Raw genomic sequence first — 17,695 nt, forward strand, 5'->3', positions numbered from 1 at the left:
CGAGCTAAAAACAGACGTCGTTCTTTGATGCTTCCATCCATAAAGTAGCTTGTAATTTTAGCCATTGTGTTTCTTGTTAACGCTGTAAACATCCTGTTACTGTTTAAACCTGTTTGTTGTTGTCCTGTAGGGGTGACGGTGGCCCAGGTGGTTGGCGGTTCGAGTCCCGGCTCGGGCACATGTGTACGCTGTCGTTGTGTCCTTGGGCAAGGCACTTCACCCACATTGCCTGTGTGAATGTAGTGAGCGAGTGAATGTTGGTGGAGGTCAGGAGGACTGATGGCTCAGATTGGCACCTCACCAAGTATGGAGTGAATGAATAATACAATACAATGTAAAGCGTCTTTGAGTATCTAGAAAAGCGCGATATAAAATCATTGCAGTTTTACTATTGTTATTGTTATTTTTATTACTATTGTTATTGTTATTACTATTGTTATTTTTATTATTATTGTTATTACTATTGTTATTTTTATTTTTATTACTATTGTTATTTTTATTATTATTGTAACGAACTATTGTTATTTGTTCATGAAGAGGTCTCATGATTTCGAGACGAACAACACAAGCTGTGCTGCAGTGGGAATCAAAAAAAGAAGCGACGAGTCGGTGTGGTAGGAGGTTCTGGACAGGAGGGGGCGGTAAGGCCCTTTAAGCCGCCGATAAATCCCACGAAGAAGAAGAAGTAGAGGAAGAAGTAGAAGAAGAAGGAGAAGAAGGAGAAGAAGGAGAAGAAGAAGTAGTAGAAGAAGAAGGAGAAGAAGGAGAAGAAGAGGAGATTAAAACGCAACATCACAGCGGGTTCGACTCCAAGAACAACGAGCTGGTGAGCCGGAATAAACGCCTCGTTGAGGGTTAGTCGGTGTTTCGTGCTGCGTTGTCTCGTGTGCAGACTGCTATGCTAACTGTTAGCTAGACTGCTATGCTAACTGTTAGCTGGACTCCTATGCTAACTGTTAGCTAGACTGCTATGCTAACTGTTAGCTAGCTACAGTACGGCGCTTTAGTGCGGCAGCGGGCGAGTCATCAGCGTGAGTTAATGTGGCGTCACTTCTGAGAATGCGTGTAACGCTGACGTAACGCGGACGTAACGCTGACGTAACGCTGAGCCGACCTGTAAGATCCTGCAGGTTAGTGCTGGACGTGTCCCAGCCACAGTGGCGTGTCCTCACACTGACTCCGTTGGACGTGTCCTCACTCTGACTCCGTTGGACGTGTCCTGACTCTGACTCCGTTGGACGTGTCCTCACGCTGACTCCGTTGGACGTGTCCTGACTCTGACTCCGTCGGACGTGTCCTGACTCTGACTCCGTCGGACGTGTCCTGACTCTGACTCCGTCGGACGTGTCCTGACTCTGACTCCGTCGGACGTGACTCCGTCGGACGTGTCCTCACTCTGACTCCGTCGGACGTGTCCTCACTCTGACTCCGTCGGACGTGTCCTCACGCTGACTCCGTCGGACGTGTCCTCACGCTGACTCCGTCGGACGTGTCCTCACGCTGACTCCGTCGGGCGTGTCCTCACGCTGACTCCGTCGGACGTGTCCTCACGCTGACTCCGTCGAACGTGTCCTCACGCTGACTCCGTCGGACGTGTCCTCACGCTGACTCCGTTGGACGTGTCCTCACTCTGACTCCGTTGGACGTGTCCTCACTCTGACTCCGTTGGACGTGTCCTCACTCTGACTCCGTTGGACGTGTCCTCACTCTGACTCCGTTGGACGTGTCCTCACTCTGACTCCGGTGGACGTGTCCTCACTCTGACTCCGGTGGACGTGTCCTGACTCTGACTCCGGTGGACGTGTCCTGACTCTGACTCCGGTGGACGTGTCCTGACTCTGACTCCGGTGGACGTGTCCTGACTCTGACTCCGGTGGACGTGTCCTCACGCTGACTCCGTTGGACGTGTCCTCACGCTGACTCCGTTGGACGTGTCCTCACGCTGACTCCGTTGGACGTGTCCTCACTCTGACTCCGTTGGACGTGTCCTCACTCTGACTCCGTTGGACGTGTCCTCACTCTGACTCCGTTGGACGTGTCCTCACTCTGACTCCGGTGGACGTGTCCTCACTCTGACTCCGGTGGACGTGTCCTCACTCTGACTCCGGTGGACGTGTCCTCACTCTGACTCCGGTGGACGTGTCCTCACTCTGACTCCGGTGGACGTGTCCTCACTCTGACTCCGGTGGACGTGTCCTCACTCTGACTCCGGTGGACGTGTCCTCACTCTGACTCCGGTGGACGTGTCCTCACGCTGACTCCGGTGGACGTGTCCTCACGCTGACTCCGTTGGACGTGTCCTCACTCTGACTCCGTTGGACGTGTCCTCACTCTGACTCCGGTGGACGTGTCCTCACGCTGACTCCGTTGGACGTGTCCTCACGCTGACTCCGTTGGACGTGTCCTCACTCTGACTCCGTTGGACGTGTCCTCACTCTGACTCCGTTGGACGTGTCCTCACGCTGACTCCGTTGGACGTGTCCTCACGCTGACTCCGTTGGACGTGTCCTCACGCTGACTCCGTTGGACGTGTCCTGACTCTGACTCCGTTGGACGTGTCCTCACGCTGACTCCGTTGGACGTGTCCTCACTCTGACTCCGTTGGACGTGTCCTGACTCTGACTCCGTTGGACGTGTCCTCACGCTGACTCCGTTGGACGTGTCCTCACTCTGACTCCGTTGGACGTGTCCTCACGCTGACTCCGTTGGACGTGTCCTCACTCTGACTCCGTTGGACGTGTCCTCACTCTGACTCCGTTGGACGTGTCCTCACGCTGACTCCGTTGGACGTGTCCTCACGCTGACTCCGTTGGACGTGTCCTCACGCTGACTCCGTTGGACGTGTCCTGACTCTGACTCCGTTGGACGTGTCCTCACACTGACTCCGTCGGACGTGTCCTCACTCTGACTCCGTCGGACGTGTCCTCACTCTGACTCCGTCGGACGTGTCCTCACTCTGACTCCGTCGGACGTGTCCTCACTCTGACTCCGTCGGACGTGTCCTCACTCTGACTCCGTCGGACGTGTCCTCACTCTGACTCCGTCGGACGTGTCCTGACTCTGACTCCGTCGGACGTGTCCTGACTCTGACTCCGTCGGACGTGTCCTCACTCTGACTCCGTCGGACGTGTCCTCACTCTGACTCCGTCGGACGTGTCCTGACTCTGACTCCGTCGGACGTGTCCTCACTCTGACTCCGTTGGACGTGTCCTCACTCTGACTCCGTTGCTTCGCGATGCTTCTTGATATAATTACATTTTGTGGTTCGGGTAAAATCAAATCAAAGGTTTCCTTTGACTTGGTGATGAAAACAAGCCCCATCAAGTGAAAGCTTGCTCCAAATGTTGCCTTCATATTATTATTATTATTATTATTATTGTTTTCGGTTTGTTTCTTTTTCTATTTGACTTTGTTAATAGCATATTCGAAATAAAGCATTCATTCATATTTAAAATAAAACATCTTGCTCCTTTTTTCTCCAAAGCAAATTCCTTTTCCTTTAATCCTACTTCCACTTCTCTGAACCTTTCCTCCATTGTGATGTGCAATACAGAACTGAGGCTCCAGGAAGCAGGAAGCAGGAAGCAGGAAGCAGGAAGGAAGGTGATGGGTCCGAGGAGGAAGGCCTCTAAACCGCACCCTGCTGGGGGCAGCGGTGGCGGGGAGCCCATCTTGAGATGCAACGAACTCAAAGACTACATCAATGAGCTGTCCCATGAAGTACTTTGTCACATATTCAGGTACACAGAGAGCTAATGCAACATACTTTATCTGCGTTTACTAAAGGATTACAATACAACCCACAATAGGTGAGGTACACGGCACAAAGTTAGGGGTGCAGGCAGGTCGACTTCCACCCTGCGCCGACGGACCGGGACGCTAGCCAGGCGTGCCGGTTTCCTCCCCAGCATCCCGCGGCGTCACCCACGGTGTCCACCGAGAGGAAATGGTCTCTACCGAGTCCACAGCATACGGTAATTTAAAGTGGGCTGAACCCTCCGAACCAAACGTGGCCATAAGTCAACGACGACCTGTGTAGAAAACGTAAAGCGTTCACGCTACACTGATATAGTATCATGAAAGTAGAGCCCGGGGATTTCCTCATCTCGATTTATTGATAGAAAAGCCAACAAAAATGTCATGTAGCCTCGAGCATCAATTACAGTTTGGCAATGACGTCTCACGCGGTGGACAAGTGGACGTATCGTCCCCCGACACATTATCCCGCTCTTGTTGAACGGCAGCCGTCGGTTGTCGAGGTTAGAAGCTACAGTGTTACAGTTTTGAGGGAAAAAATGGCAGTTAATAACTACCGTATTTTCTGGACTATGCGTCGCTCCGGAGTCGGATTAGTAATGTTTCATGAAGAAGAAGAAAAGCGTAAATAAGTCGCACTTCTTAGGGAAATTTAGAAGAAAAACGAAACGCATTAAACAGTTACCAGTATTCAGCTACGCGTAGCATGCACAACAAGCAAAGGAAGCATGGTAGCACCCAATTGGCTTGTTTTGGATGCTATGTGTAGAATGCACACGTAGCTTGTGTGTGCTTGATGTCTATGCTACACGTAGCTCGTTGCGTGTGCTTGATGTCTATGCTACACGTAGCTTGTTGTGTGTGCTTGTTGTCTATGCTACACGTAGCTCGTTGCGTGTGCTTGATGTCTATGCTACACGTAGCTTGTTGCGTGTGCTTGATGTCTATGCTACACGTAGCTTGTTGCGTGTGCTTGTTGTGTGTGCTTGATGTCTATGCTACACGTAGCTTGTTGCGTGTGCTTGATGTCTATGCTACACGTAGCTTGTTGCGTGTGCTTGATGTCTATGTTACACGTAGCTTGTTGCGTGTGCTTGATGTCTATGCTACACGTAGCTTGTTGCGTGTGCTTGATGTCTATGCTACACGTAGCTTGTTGCGTGTGCTTGATATCTATGCCACACGTAGCTTGTTGCGTGTGCTTGATGTCTATGCCACACGTAGCTTGTTGCGTGTGCTTGATGTCTATGCTACACGTGGCTTGTTGCGTGTGCTTGATGTCTATGCTACACGTAGCTTAATGTCTATGCTAAACGTAGCTTGTTGCGTGTGCTTGATGTCTATGCTACACGTAGCTTGTTGTGTGTGCTTGATGGCTATGTTACACGTAGCTTGTTGCGTGTGCTTGATGTCTATGCTACACGTAGCTTGTTGCGTGTGCTTGATGTCTATGCTACACGTAGCTTGTTGCGTGTGCTTGATATCTATGCCACACGTAGCTTGTTGCGTGTGCTTGATGTCTATGCCACACGTAGCTTGTTGCGTGTGCTTGATGTCTATGCTACACGTGGCTTGTTGCGTGTGCTTGATGTCTATGCTACACGTAGCTTAATGTCTATGCTAAACGTAGCTTGTTGCGTGTGCTTGATGTCTATGCTACACGTAGCTTGTTGTGTGTGCTTGATGGCTATGCTACACGTAGCTTGTTGTGTGTGCTTGGATGTCTATGCTACACGTAGCTTGCTGTGTGTGCTTGATGTCTATGCTACACGTAGCTTGTTGTGTGTGTTTGATGTCTATGCTACACGTAGCTTGTTGTGTGTGCTTGATGGCTATGCTACACGTAGCTTGTTGTGTGTGCTTGGATGTCTATGCTACACGTAGCTTGCTGTGTGTGCTTGATGTCTATGCTACACGTAGCTTGTTGTGTGTGTTTGATGTCTATGCTACATGTAGCTTGTTGTGTGTGCTTGATGTCTATGCTACACGTAGCTTGTTGTGTGTGCTTGATGTCTATGCTACACGTAGCTTTTTGCGTGTGCTTGATGTCTATGCTACACGTAGCTTGTTGCGTGTGCTTGATGTCTATGCTACACGTAGCTTGTTGTCTATGCTACACGTAGCTTGTTGTCTATGCTACACGTAGCTCGTTGTCTCTGCTACACGTAGCTCGTTGTCTATGCTACACGTAGCTTGTTGTCTATGCTACACGTAGTTCGTTGCGTGTGCTTGATGTCTATGCTACACGTAGCTTGTTGCGTGTGCTTGATGTCTATGCTACACGTAGCTTGTTGCGTGTGCTTGATGTCTATGCTACACGTAGCTTGTTGCGTGTGCTTGATGTCTATGCTACACGTAGCTTGTTGCGTGTGCTTGATGTCGATGCTACACGTAGCTTGTTGTGTGTGCTTGATGTCTATGCTACACGTAGCTTGATGTCTGTGCTACACATAGCTTGTTGTGTGTGCTTGATGTCTATGCCCACACGTAGCTTGTTGTGTGTGCTTGATGTCTATGCTACACGTAGCTTGTTGCGTGTGCTTGATGTCTATGCCACACGTAGCTTGTTGCGTGTGCTTGATGTCTATGCCACACGTAGCTTGTTGCGTGTGCTTGATGTCTATGCCACACGTAGCTTGTTGCGTGTGCTTGATGTCTATGCTACACGTAGCTTGTTGCGTGTGCTTGATGTCTATGCTACACGTAGCTTGTTGCGTGTGCTTGATGTCTATGCCACACGTAGCTTGTTGCGTGTGCTTGATGTCTATGCCACACGTAGCTTGTTGTGTGTGCTTGATGTCTATGCTACACGTAGCTTGATGTCTATGCCTCACGTAGCTTGTTGCGTGTGCTTGATGTCTATGCTACACGTAGCTTGATGTCTATGCCACACGTAGCTTGTTGCGTGTGCTTGATGTCTATGCTACACGTAGCTTGTTGCGTGTGCTTGATGTCTATGCTACACGTAGCTTGCTGCGTGTGCTTGATGTCTATGCTACACGTAGCTTGCTGCGTGTGCTTGATGTCTGTGCTACACGTAGCTTGCTGCGTGTGCTTGATGTCTGTGCTACACGTAGCTTGCTGCGTGTGCTTGATGTCTGTGCTACACGTAGCTTGCTGCGTGTGCTTGATGTCTATGCTACACGTAGCTTGTTGTCTATGCTACACGTAGCTTGTTGCGTGTGCTTGATGTCTATGCTACACGTAGCTTGTTGCGTGTGCTTGATGTCTATGCTACACGTAGCTTGTTGCGTGTGCTTGATGTCTATGCTACACGTAGCTTGTTGTCTATGCTACACGTAGCTTGTTGCGTGTGCTTGATGTCTATGCTACACGTAGCTTGTTGTCTATGCTACACGTAGCATGCAGCACAAGCTGGATAGGTATACGGCCCGCATTAACAGTTATTCAGTGACACAACAGGATAAAGAGCATAACTTTGAGGCTGAATGGGCAGAATCAGCATAACAGCGGTGGCGTTAGCGTGGCTAGTAAACAAAGCTCCAGTCTTCTTTTCCACATGGATTTATTTCTGGAGGAGACCGGGCGAAGTGTGGAGTGTAGGACAACGAGTGTGCTCAACTGGATAAAACGGAGCGCTAGCAAAGAATGCTAATCACAGTTTCCTGTTAAAAACATTACTCCCGAAATAACCCAGTTTTTAAATTGATATTGGATTAAAAAAAGGCAGATAACGATATGTCAAAATTCCAGATATCAACGGCTGGGCTGGGATAATCGATCGACTTTTAGTGCCTACCATATCCCCTCGGTACAGGGTACAGGGTGCAGGGTACAGGGTGAAGAGTTGGCCCGGTTCTTCAGCTACGGAGGGAGTCCAGTTTGCGATGGAAGAAGCCCCCAACGCGTCGCTCCCACTCTGACAGGCTGCACCTGGGTCTGTTTCGCAGGTACCTCCCTATGAAGGACATCATGTGTCTGGAGTGCCTGTCGAGGAAGCTGAGGGAAGCGGTGAATCTGTACCTGAGAGTGCTCAAGGTGGTGGACCTGTGTGCTGGTCACTGGTGGGAGTACATGCCTGCAGGTAAGGTCTCAGTGAATGTATATAGAGATACGTGCTTAAATACTCTTTAAATAATTCTACAAACTTGTTTCCAAAAAAGTTGATGTTGTGTGAAATGTTAATAAAAACAATTCAATGTTTTAAAATCATTAATATCCCATGTGCGATGTTAAATAGCATAAATACTGGGATGAGTCGAGCTGCTTTTGCTGGTCTGAGGGTGCAGATAATATTTTCTATACTCAGGTCCTCTTGGTGCTAAATGAGTGTATATAAATACCTTACTGGATATTGTTGCGAATCATGTCAGTCAGCTTTTTTGTCATTTAATTTTCATGTGAAAGAGAGAATTTAAACGTTGGGGGTCCAGTAGGGGCGTCCCCAGCAGGTCTTTTTTGCCCCCGAGTCCGAGTCATTTGATTTTGAACCGATAGAGTCCCGATCTGATACTTTGTTAATAAAAAAAATAAAATAAAGACGAGTCAAAAACTTATTTTATCAACAATCTTATTTCAACATTTAACTGTTAAACAGAGTACTTCTGTGGCGTAGCTTGAACATTCAAGTAATAAATAAAATACTTTGTTCACTTTGAACTTGGACTAGTGCAACAGGAAATATTAAATACTCATATTTAGAATAAAATAAACATCACCTCAATCGCCAGGTTGTTCAGAATACAGCAGTCCCTCGATATGAACCTCGCTGCTTCGGAGTTTTTTAGTGTCATTTTGCATGTTTTTTTTTCTGCACTTGAACGTGCATTGAACGTGTTCTGCGTCCTGATTGGCTAAGGGACCGTACTGTGCCACTGTCAATCAATCTCCTTGTGTCTCCTGCACAGTACAGAATGCTCAACTAGCCAAATTGACATTTGCAGTGTGACTCTGAAGTAGAGTACTGTTCTGTATACTGTGTACAGTGTACAGTATTTGCGAGACCCACAATGCCGACGAAATGTTCTGCGCCGACAAAGGCTCCTGTGGTCGCATCCAAAAGGCATCGCACAAAAAGTTGTTCTTCTGGAGATGCTAAAGGAAGCTAAACGTTACGGCTGCAGGGCGCCATTACGGAATCAACGAGTCTTCGGTTCGTTACATAAAAAAGGAGGAAGATAACATCAGGACGACAGCAGCAATATGTTTAAACAAGGAAGCAGAAAGGGTTGTAACTTCCTGCAACGAGAACACCGTAAGGACGGAGTCTGTTTAGCTTTGTGGATCAGTGACTGCAGGAAAAAGAACGTTACGCTGGACCAACATCATCCGCACAAAAGCTCTAAAGCGGCACAGCGGAGCGGCACAGCGGAGCGGCACAGCGGAGCGGCACAGCGGAGCGGCGCAGGGACGGAGAGGAGGAACTGTGAAATACGAGTCGCTATTAATGACCTCGTAGGTTGATCATTAAAATTAAATTCCTTATTTCTAAAAGCTATCATATTTATTAACAGGAAAACGTTTACTGTACGTACTATATATGTTTATTCCTCAAACAAATGTTTTGATCTTTGGTTTGTTTCAGTATTATAGAGTGGATCTGTTCAGATGAATGCCGGACTGTTAAACGTGTATAACGTGTGTGGTGAGGGTTTTACGGCCTGAAGGTGTCCCCGAGACCTTGTCCACACGTAGTGGGGCATCTCAAAAAGCAAATATATTTGTCCTCGATTGGACCCATCATCCACACACTACGAGATTTCTGTTATTTGTTTTGGGGGAGACTTGGGGAAACTCCGGACGTCAGTAAACTGAGTTTTAGGCAGGCTGGTGGTAACAATTGTCCTGATTCCAAACTACTTTTAGGAGCAATCCTGGGGGGGGGGGTATTCTATGTGTGTACATGGCCGGAGTCTGCTGGTCTTGGAATAGAGACATCACAGCCTCCCCCCTTATGACAGAAGAATGAGCAGGTGCTGTCATTGTCCTGGGGGGGGCAGGGGGAGAGACACAGGCTAGGTTTTGGTGTAACTAACAACTTTGTCATCAGCTCGTCACTTTGCTGTGTGTGACTTTAACGTTGTCCTTGGTCAGGAAGGCCAATGCTCCGCTGGAACCACAGGGCAAACGTTTCGTCTTTCATGTTTGGGGGGGGGGGGGGGCGCTTGTTCTGTTCTTTTGGAATCTTAGGGCAGGGGTCGGCAACCCAAAATGTTGAAAGAGCCATATTGTACCAAAAAAACAAAAAACAAATATGTCTGGAGCCGCAAAAAAATAAAAGCCTTACCGTAATTCTCGATGTATAAGCCTCTACTTTTTTCTAAAATTTTGAACCTTGCGGTTTATGCAACGACGCCGCAAATTTACGTATATTTTCCCACTTTCGCGAGCTTCCTGTAATATTCTGAACACCGGACTTCCTGCCGCCAAAAAACAGAGCAAGTCGCAACATCCGGCGTGATTTGATCTTCCCATCATTCTTATTCCGGCAGTCGTTTTGTCACCTGCATCATGGGAAAGACACGGAGAAATGCGTACGATGCGGCCTTCAAATTGAAGGCGATCGATCTGGCGGTTGTTAAAGGAAATCGAGCGGCTGCACGGGAACTTGGCCTTAACGAGTCGTTGGTGAGACGTTGGAGACAGCAGCGTGAGGAACTGGCTCGGTGCAAAAAGACAACGAAAGCTTTCAGAGGGAAAAAAAGCACGTGGCCCGAACTTGAAAACGAGCTCGAAGACTGGGTCAACACACACAGAGCAGACGGCCGAGGTGTGTCGACGGTGCAGATCCGACTGAAAGCCAAGACAATTGCTGCCGCAATGAAGTTTGAGGATTTTGGAGGTGGACCATCGTGGTGTCTCAGATTTATGAGACGTAAAGGCCTGTCCATCAGGGCACGGACGAGTCTGTGTCAGCAGCTCCCTTCCGACTACGAGGAAAAGGTGTCGAATTTCCTCAAATTCACTGATGCGAAGATAGCGGAGCATTCCATCGGCCCGCAAAATATTATAAATATGGATGAGGTTCCGCTGACATTTGACCTGCCCCTCACTCGGACCGTCAGCAGGAAAGGTGAATCGTCGGTCACGCTCAAAACGACTGGGCATGAAAAGACGCACTTCACCTGCGTTCTGAGCTGCACGGCATCGGGAGAAAAGCTTCCACCGGTGTTGATTTTCAAACGCATCACGATGCCGAAAGAGGAATTCCCGAGAGGAATTGTTGTAAAAGTCAACAAGAAAGGATGGATGACGAGAATGAAGCCGATCCCCCCCGTCTTAGGGGAATAATTACTATTCTAAATTCTGATCAGCCCATCAGATAAATTTTGGCTATTAAAAGCCCACAAGTTTTAGTCAACACCCATCTCATTCTGTGTTTATATTATAACAATATATATATTGTTGCTTTAAGAGAGATTGTGTGTTTTGTTATGTTCCGATGTGTGCCTGAAGCCGTGGGCTTTCACACGATTGTATTATGTTTACATAATGATAATAAAGTATCTTGAATCTTTATGGTATCAATACGAATACAGGTGATTTGTTGGTGGAACAGATGCAGATAAAGGTCATTAATCGGCTTATTTCATGGCCGTTTTTTCTTCTTTAGCTTATTTTGCTGAAAGAAAAGCCATTTCTCTCCTATTTGAATGGGAAAGTGTTGCACTGAGGAGCTTCAGCTGGTTTAATGGCAAACCGTGGTTTTTGTTTGTCTAGGTTTTACAGACGGCAGCTTTCTGCTTCTTTTGAAGAAGATTCCGGATCTGGAGCAGCTCTACGGCCTCCACCCTCGGTATCTGGAGAGGAGACGGGTTCGCGGCTACGAGGCTTTCAGCATACCTGGTGTCCTCGAGGCGCTACAAGCGTGTCCCAATCTGCTGGTCAGTACGCAACGTGGGAATGACAATCTTTTACAGCGAGTAGCGTTTGTGCGGCACGTTCGGATATCCGCACTTAACACTTTCCCAAATCTGGAACATTCAGCTAGCGCACAGAGTTGAAGCTGTGTTGAACAGCAGCTCTCTATTCCTGGATTGTTCTTGTGTTCTGCATGATAGACGATCAATCTCATGATTAGAAACGTCTCTGGAGAATGCGACGCTGACAGTGAAGTACACGCATATCTGACTCTCTCTGGTGGGGATTATTTATAAAAGGTGGACGATGAGGTTGTATTTTCATTGCTAGCATTACAAAAATAAAATTGACGGAATATTCCACATCTGTGGAGTCGTAATGGGAAAGGCCTGAACCCCTTACGTTGGGAGGTGGACTAAGGAACGCTTCCTGCCTCGCGAGCAGACTGTAATTAGACTTATATAACATGTTCTGTATGTAACTGGGTATTTCAAGGATGGTAACTAAATGATAATGTCTAATGTTAAAAGTCTAGCAGCCAAGATGTGAACATGCTTCTAGACAGGATGTGGGCTTTGCAGGTACTCACGAGCCACACAAGAATGAATCATTGGTGACACTTTCTAGCATCTTTGAGATGGAACATGTCTTAATTGTATTTTTAAGTTGAAGGTTTTTATTCAAAACAGAAATTCGGGGTAGAACACCTAAAATTTAGAAAAGCACTCAGAGCACAGACCTTGGCTGAGCAGCTCATTCCCCTCCTAATTGGATCTATACCGTCCACATGGTGATCTGGATCAGCACCAAATGATGGGAGTACGATGTAACGCCGGACTCGCGTAGAAGTCAACAATTTAACAATAGCATTACCTAGCACAATAAGTTTTATATAAAAAAAAACCCCAGTCCTGTTGAGCTCCATATTTGGCTGTCCTTTTGTCCTTTTAGTCAAGTCAATAGTTCCTTTTAAGAAGATTTAATGTACCAGTCCTTCAAAGCACTTCCTCACATTAGACTTGAAGGTAAGAGCCACAGCTCTGGACTCATTTCGGCTGCTGATAGATGGCCTCCCAGGTACAGGCACCATGGAGGCAGATTTAAAGCATGTGGGGGACAGTGCATGGGAGGGGTTGAACATGTTCCTAAAACCTGAGCCAGCTAGTCAGCACCGTCTCTGAGTAATCGCCCAGGAATGCGTTGGGGCGTGGAGCACTCTTCTGGCATCTTCTGCGCTCGCAGTAAGTGAGGTAGTTCAGCTCCTTAGCGAGGGATTCGTTACTTTTGTTGGTGGTTGGATCCCTGCTGCCCCTGGAATCAGCAAGCTTTCTGGAGGTTTCATCCTGGTCCCCGGACATGAAGGCTGGATCGTGGTCTCTCACCGTCATCCATGGTTTACTGTTCTAATGACACCATCTGTTTGTCAACAGTGACATTATAAATGCAGTTCTTGATGTAAACGGGACAGTGGCTGTGCAGTCTGTTACATCCTGCTCTGCAAATAGTTACCAGTAACCCAAAACAGTCCTGCAGTTGAGTGCCTGCATCCTCTAGCTAAATCTTCATGTTTCTCACACTGGCTGTAGTTTTCCTGATGAGAGATCTTTATGCAGTGGTAAGAAAGAGGGATAGATGGCCGAGGAGACCGTAGCTCTCGATTCATCCATCCATCTTCGACCGCCTGTCTGGGGGCGGGTCTCAGCAGAGACAGATGAGGTGAGACAGGAAGCTCCTTGGAATATGATGTTTGCAGATGACATTGTGATCTGCAGTGGGAGCAGGAAGAGAAGAATTTGTGTGTGTGTGTGGGGGGGGGGGGCTGGGTGGTCGAAGGGGCAGTAATGCATGTTCAACTAAAAATAAAAAAAATCTGCGAATTTACCCAATTGAAAATGGAGAATAAACAAATGGCAGGTAAGTTGAATGAACATTTCGTCAGCAAAGATTTGGCTGATTCCATTCAACCTCCCACAAACATGCATAATGTAAACATCAATATTAATATAAACCAACACGCAATACTTATTAGAAAAACTGATGAAGAAGAAATAATTATGTATTGTTGCTCACAAATCCAAAAGTCCAAATAGTCAACAGGTTTGACATGTCTGTCGCCCGCTCTTTAGTCCCCTTTGTCGGTGTGTAGTCAGTGAAGAGAATGTTGGTAATGTTTAAACATTTATATAAACAACAATTCAGTTACAAGTTGGTGAGGAAAAATCTGAATTCCATCTAATATGGAAATTCCCTACATGTCTGATTAAAAAGGTACTTGACTGCATTGTGAAACCATTATACCGAATTTCGTGGCTGTCCGACAAAGTTGGCGTCGGACCCCTCCCCATCGCCATGGCAACAGCCTAAAAAATGCAGCCTGGGTGTCATTGCGTTTTCAACCGGCATGTGTGTGAGAATGTATGTGGCAAATTTGGGACGTTTCCATGCTAATATGTCTATAATAGCCGGCCCAATGCTGGGCTATTGTGGTGTTGCCGGTAGTTCTCGGTTAGACGCGCTCAGCGGCTACGTCGTGTTTCGTCTTTCCGTGTCCAAAAAGGGAGAGTCAAGAAGCGGTTTATGAAGGTAAAAATGGTCCTCATTTATTACAATATACAACAAAATTACTACCAATAAAACACGCGCACCTGGGCAAAACAATCCCGCCAAAGCGGTCAAACCCTGTATGCCCTTCCGGGTCAACACCTGTGCACCGCCTGATTGGCCCTGCCTTATATACAGCTTTCTGGCCGCAGCGCCACACAGTGCACAACACAGGAAACGCATTCCATCACGCATTTGGCTTCTACACACCGGCCCCTAATTGGCATGGTACCACACATGGCAATTCTCAAACATTTCATAAAATACCACAAACATCGTATCATCACAACAATAACGAGACCTCATACACCAGACACAGTTTGGAAATTGGTCTCTCCTCTGGCTGACATTGCTCCAGTGTCCAGCTCCTCATTCTCATCCCTAACAGGAAGCACTGGCAGCATGGTGCGACCTCTGCCGGCCCCTGCATGTCCATAAGTCGTATGAAAGACTGAGGTGGGTTCTGGTGATTCCAGTCCATCTTCTAAAGCAGTGGTCTGTCGATCTATGTGCAACAGTCGGATGATATTGATTACGGATCTCACATTGCAATCTTGCTTCACAGTTACGGCTGACATGGCCTCGATGAAGGCATCCAAAACACACCCCCCCTTTCCTCAATACGAACACTTTGTCTGCGTGTCTCTTCTCCTTAAACTGCTGACAGTTTTCCAGTGCGTGTTCCATAGAGCAGCAAACACAGCGTTCGTTCTCCTTGATTGGGCGTGACGGCTTAACTTCGTTGTGAGAGCCCATAGCGGTCACTGTGCTGGCGACCACATGCCCCTTCTCTCTGTGGCTGGGTTGTGACTTCGGCTGGTCTAATGATGTGTTAGCACTGTATTCTTGCAGATCTCCAAAAAAGGGATCTGAACGGATCCTCACATGACGCTCCATGAATCCCACCAGATCATTAAATCTAGCTCTGTGGCCAGTAGACTCCATGATGTCATGAGCCCTGCTCTGCCAGCGTTCTTTCATCCTACACGGGAGCTTTGCAAGGATTGCCCTCATATTCACAGGCATGTCCAGTTCCTGCACATATTCCAGCTCCTCCATGATGTTACAGCAGCCACGCAGAAATAGTGCGTAGCTCTGAAGCGCCCTGGTGTCGTCTGCTCTTATAGTCTGCCATGACAAAGCCTTGCTGATGTATGCAGTAGCTGTTTTGTAAGGATTTCCAAAGTGATCTTGCAGTAGAGCCTTGGCCACCACGTAGCCACGATCTGGGTCCATATGTTGACAGCTCCGCACCAGTTCGCGAGGCGGGCCTCTGGTGAATTGCTCCAAATAGTACAAACAGTCTGCTGCGGTTGCTTTACTTTCCACTCCTTGCTCAAATGTTTTTATAAAGGTCCTGTAATGCAAGGGATCGCCGTCAAAGATTGGAATGTCTCTTGGTGGGAGCGTCATTGATCGCTGCTGGTTCATTAAAGCTGCTATAATCTCAGTTTGTCTGCTCATGATCGTTAGAAGGTCTCCAGGTGTCTGCATAGCGGTGAGTGACTGACGCGTTTCATTTCGTGTAAATCGATCATTTGTTTCCATCCTGTTTCTATTGCATTGCAATCGGTGGTGCTGTTGCCTTGTGTTTGATGCGTTCCGTTGCTTTGGTCTCACATCTACTGGTTTGATTTCCAGTTTGTCATCACTTTGAGGTATGAACTCTTGAGCAGAGGGGTGTAACATCTGTTCATAGTTTGTTCCACCTCTGTTGCATATACCCTTCGTATTTGAGTACGCTTGTGACTGACACTTTTCTTCGGCATCATAAATTTCCAACCTTGCTTCAGATGCCGCCAGTTCAGCCTCCAAATCAAGCATCTCCTTTCTTCTTCTCAATTTTGCTTCCTCTTCTTCAATAGCATGTCGCTCCTTCAATATTTTAACTCGAGCTAGAACTGCAGCTCTATCTGCTGCTGCCTGTAATCTAGCAGATGAAGCACTAGACGTGTGGCTCCTTTGACTGCTTCTGCTAATTATATTTGACATGCTGTCTTCGGGAGAGTATGATAATATGTATTTTTAAATATAATGGGATAATATTGTGTCGTTTGTCATAGACTAACATGGGGAACTTTGGCCATTACCATAGTAACACCGTAAAAACAACAACATGGTTACTATTGTGTTTTTTGATCGGGACCACGAGTAAATCTTCTGGTAAGTTTCAATAATTTCTGGCAAACTATCTTTTAAATTCCCATTCAATTTTTGTTATCGTTCTCTAGGGGGCGCTGTAAGGCCGATTGTCAAAGTTTCACTTTTAAAGTGTCCAGGGCGGAAGGGTCAATAAGTGTTTAAAATCTGGTTTGGATTGAAGTGTGTGTGTGCGAACGGGAGCAATGTTTGGTGTATAAAAACACTCAAAATTCTACCTCAAGTTTGGAGCTTTGCCGCACGGAAACCGTGAAATGTATAAAAATAATTTGGATAACTTTTGATGCCCCAAGTCTCTAGATGGTGTACACTGAATTTCAGCTCATTTGGTGAAACCCCCGAGGAGACGTTCGTTCAAATGCACTGTCCGCGATAACGCTGACTCGGCAGTTTTTAAGTTTCAATCCAATATGGCCGCCTGCCTGGGGGCGTGGCCATAATCTTTTTTTTTTCCTGCCCTGACATGACGCATGTCTGTACCGAATTTCGTGGCTGTCCGATAAAGTTGGCATCAGACCCCTTCCCATAGGCGTAATGCATTTTGATTTTTGTAGGTGGCGCTGGCGCGCCACTTTTTCATGCCCTGTTGGCTCTTCTGCAGCAGCTTGCTGGTTATTCGCGTCTTCCATTTCTGGTGAAGACAGCTTCCAGTACTTTGCTTCGTCGTCTCAGCGCATGCGGCACAGGAGACACGTAAATTACTTTACTTCGGTACACCGTCTCTGTGCTCCGCTCATCCAGCACTAACCTGCGCAGGGAGGCTCCGCCTTTATTTATACAACACGGAACACAGCGTAACCTTCCGCCCGTCTCAGCCGTGGCAAGTAGTGCCAACCTAAACACACATTAATAGTGGCAAACATCGCTCTCAACATGCCCAATTTTGAAACGCATAAAATAATTACTTTTTCTGCGGTTCTGAGCTTGGTTCAAAATTTGGTGAGTTTCAAAAAAAGAAGAAAGAATTTTTGCAAAAACAATAGCTTTTTTTCTGAGTATGCGATTATTTCACAAAATACATTTTTGGAATGGTCTCGACGAGGGCTACGCGTCTGTGGGGGCTCGTCAACTCGTGTCTGTGTGTGTGTGTGTGTGTGCTGTTGAGTGTCGTGTGTGTGTGGGCGTGAGTGTGTTGGTCGTCGTCAACAGCATGGCAAAGTAGGCTAAAGGCTAACACTAGCTCTGGGGTGGGCAAACTTTTTGACTCGCGGGCCACAGTGGGTTCTAAAATGTGACGGAGGGGCGGGGCCAGGAACAGATGGAGGGAGTGTTTGTGTGAGCTAATATAAATGACACATGAAAGTTATTACATGAAAGGATTTGACCTTTTACAGGTAGCATTACAGGGAAAAGGTCA

The 17,695-nt window shown here is 47.2% G+C and overlaps 1 protein-coding gene across 1 annotated transcript in view; it reads left to right on the plus strand.

The window, feature by feature from the left end:
- Positions 1-693: 693 nt before the first annotated feature.
- The window catches only part of fbxo38 (F-box protein 38), a 75,539-nt gene continuing 58,537 nt past the window's right edge, over positions 694-17,695 (plus strand). The window contains exons 1-4 of the mRNA XM_068740280.1: positions 694-826; positions 3,554-3,740; positions 7,668-7,801; positions 11,437-11,600. Of these exons, the coding sequence (XP_068596381.1) occupies positions 3,607-3,740; positions 7,668-7,801; positions 11,437-11,600 (432 nt within the window). The 5' untranslated portion in view covers positions 694-826; positions 3,554-3,606. The remainder of the gene's footprint in view (positions 827-3,553; positions 3,741-7,667; positions 7,802-11,436; positions 11,601-17,695) is intronic.

Source organism: Brachionichthys hirsutus, chromosome 6, assembly GCF_040956055.1.
Source record: "Brachionichthys hirsutus isolate HB-005 chromosome 6, CSIRO-AGI_Bhir_v1, whole genome shotgun sequence".
NCBI lineage: Eukaryota > Metazoa > Chordata > Actinopteri > Lophiiformes > Brachionichthyidae > Brachionichthys > Brachionichthys hirsutus.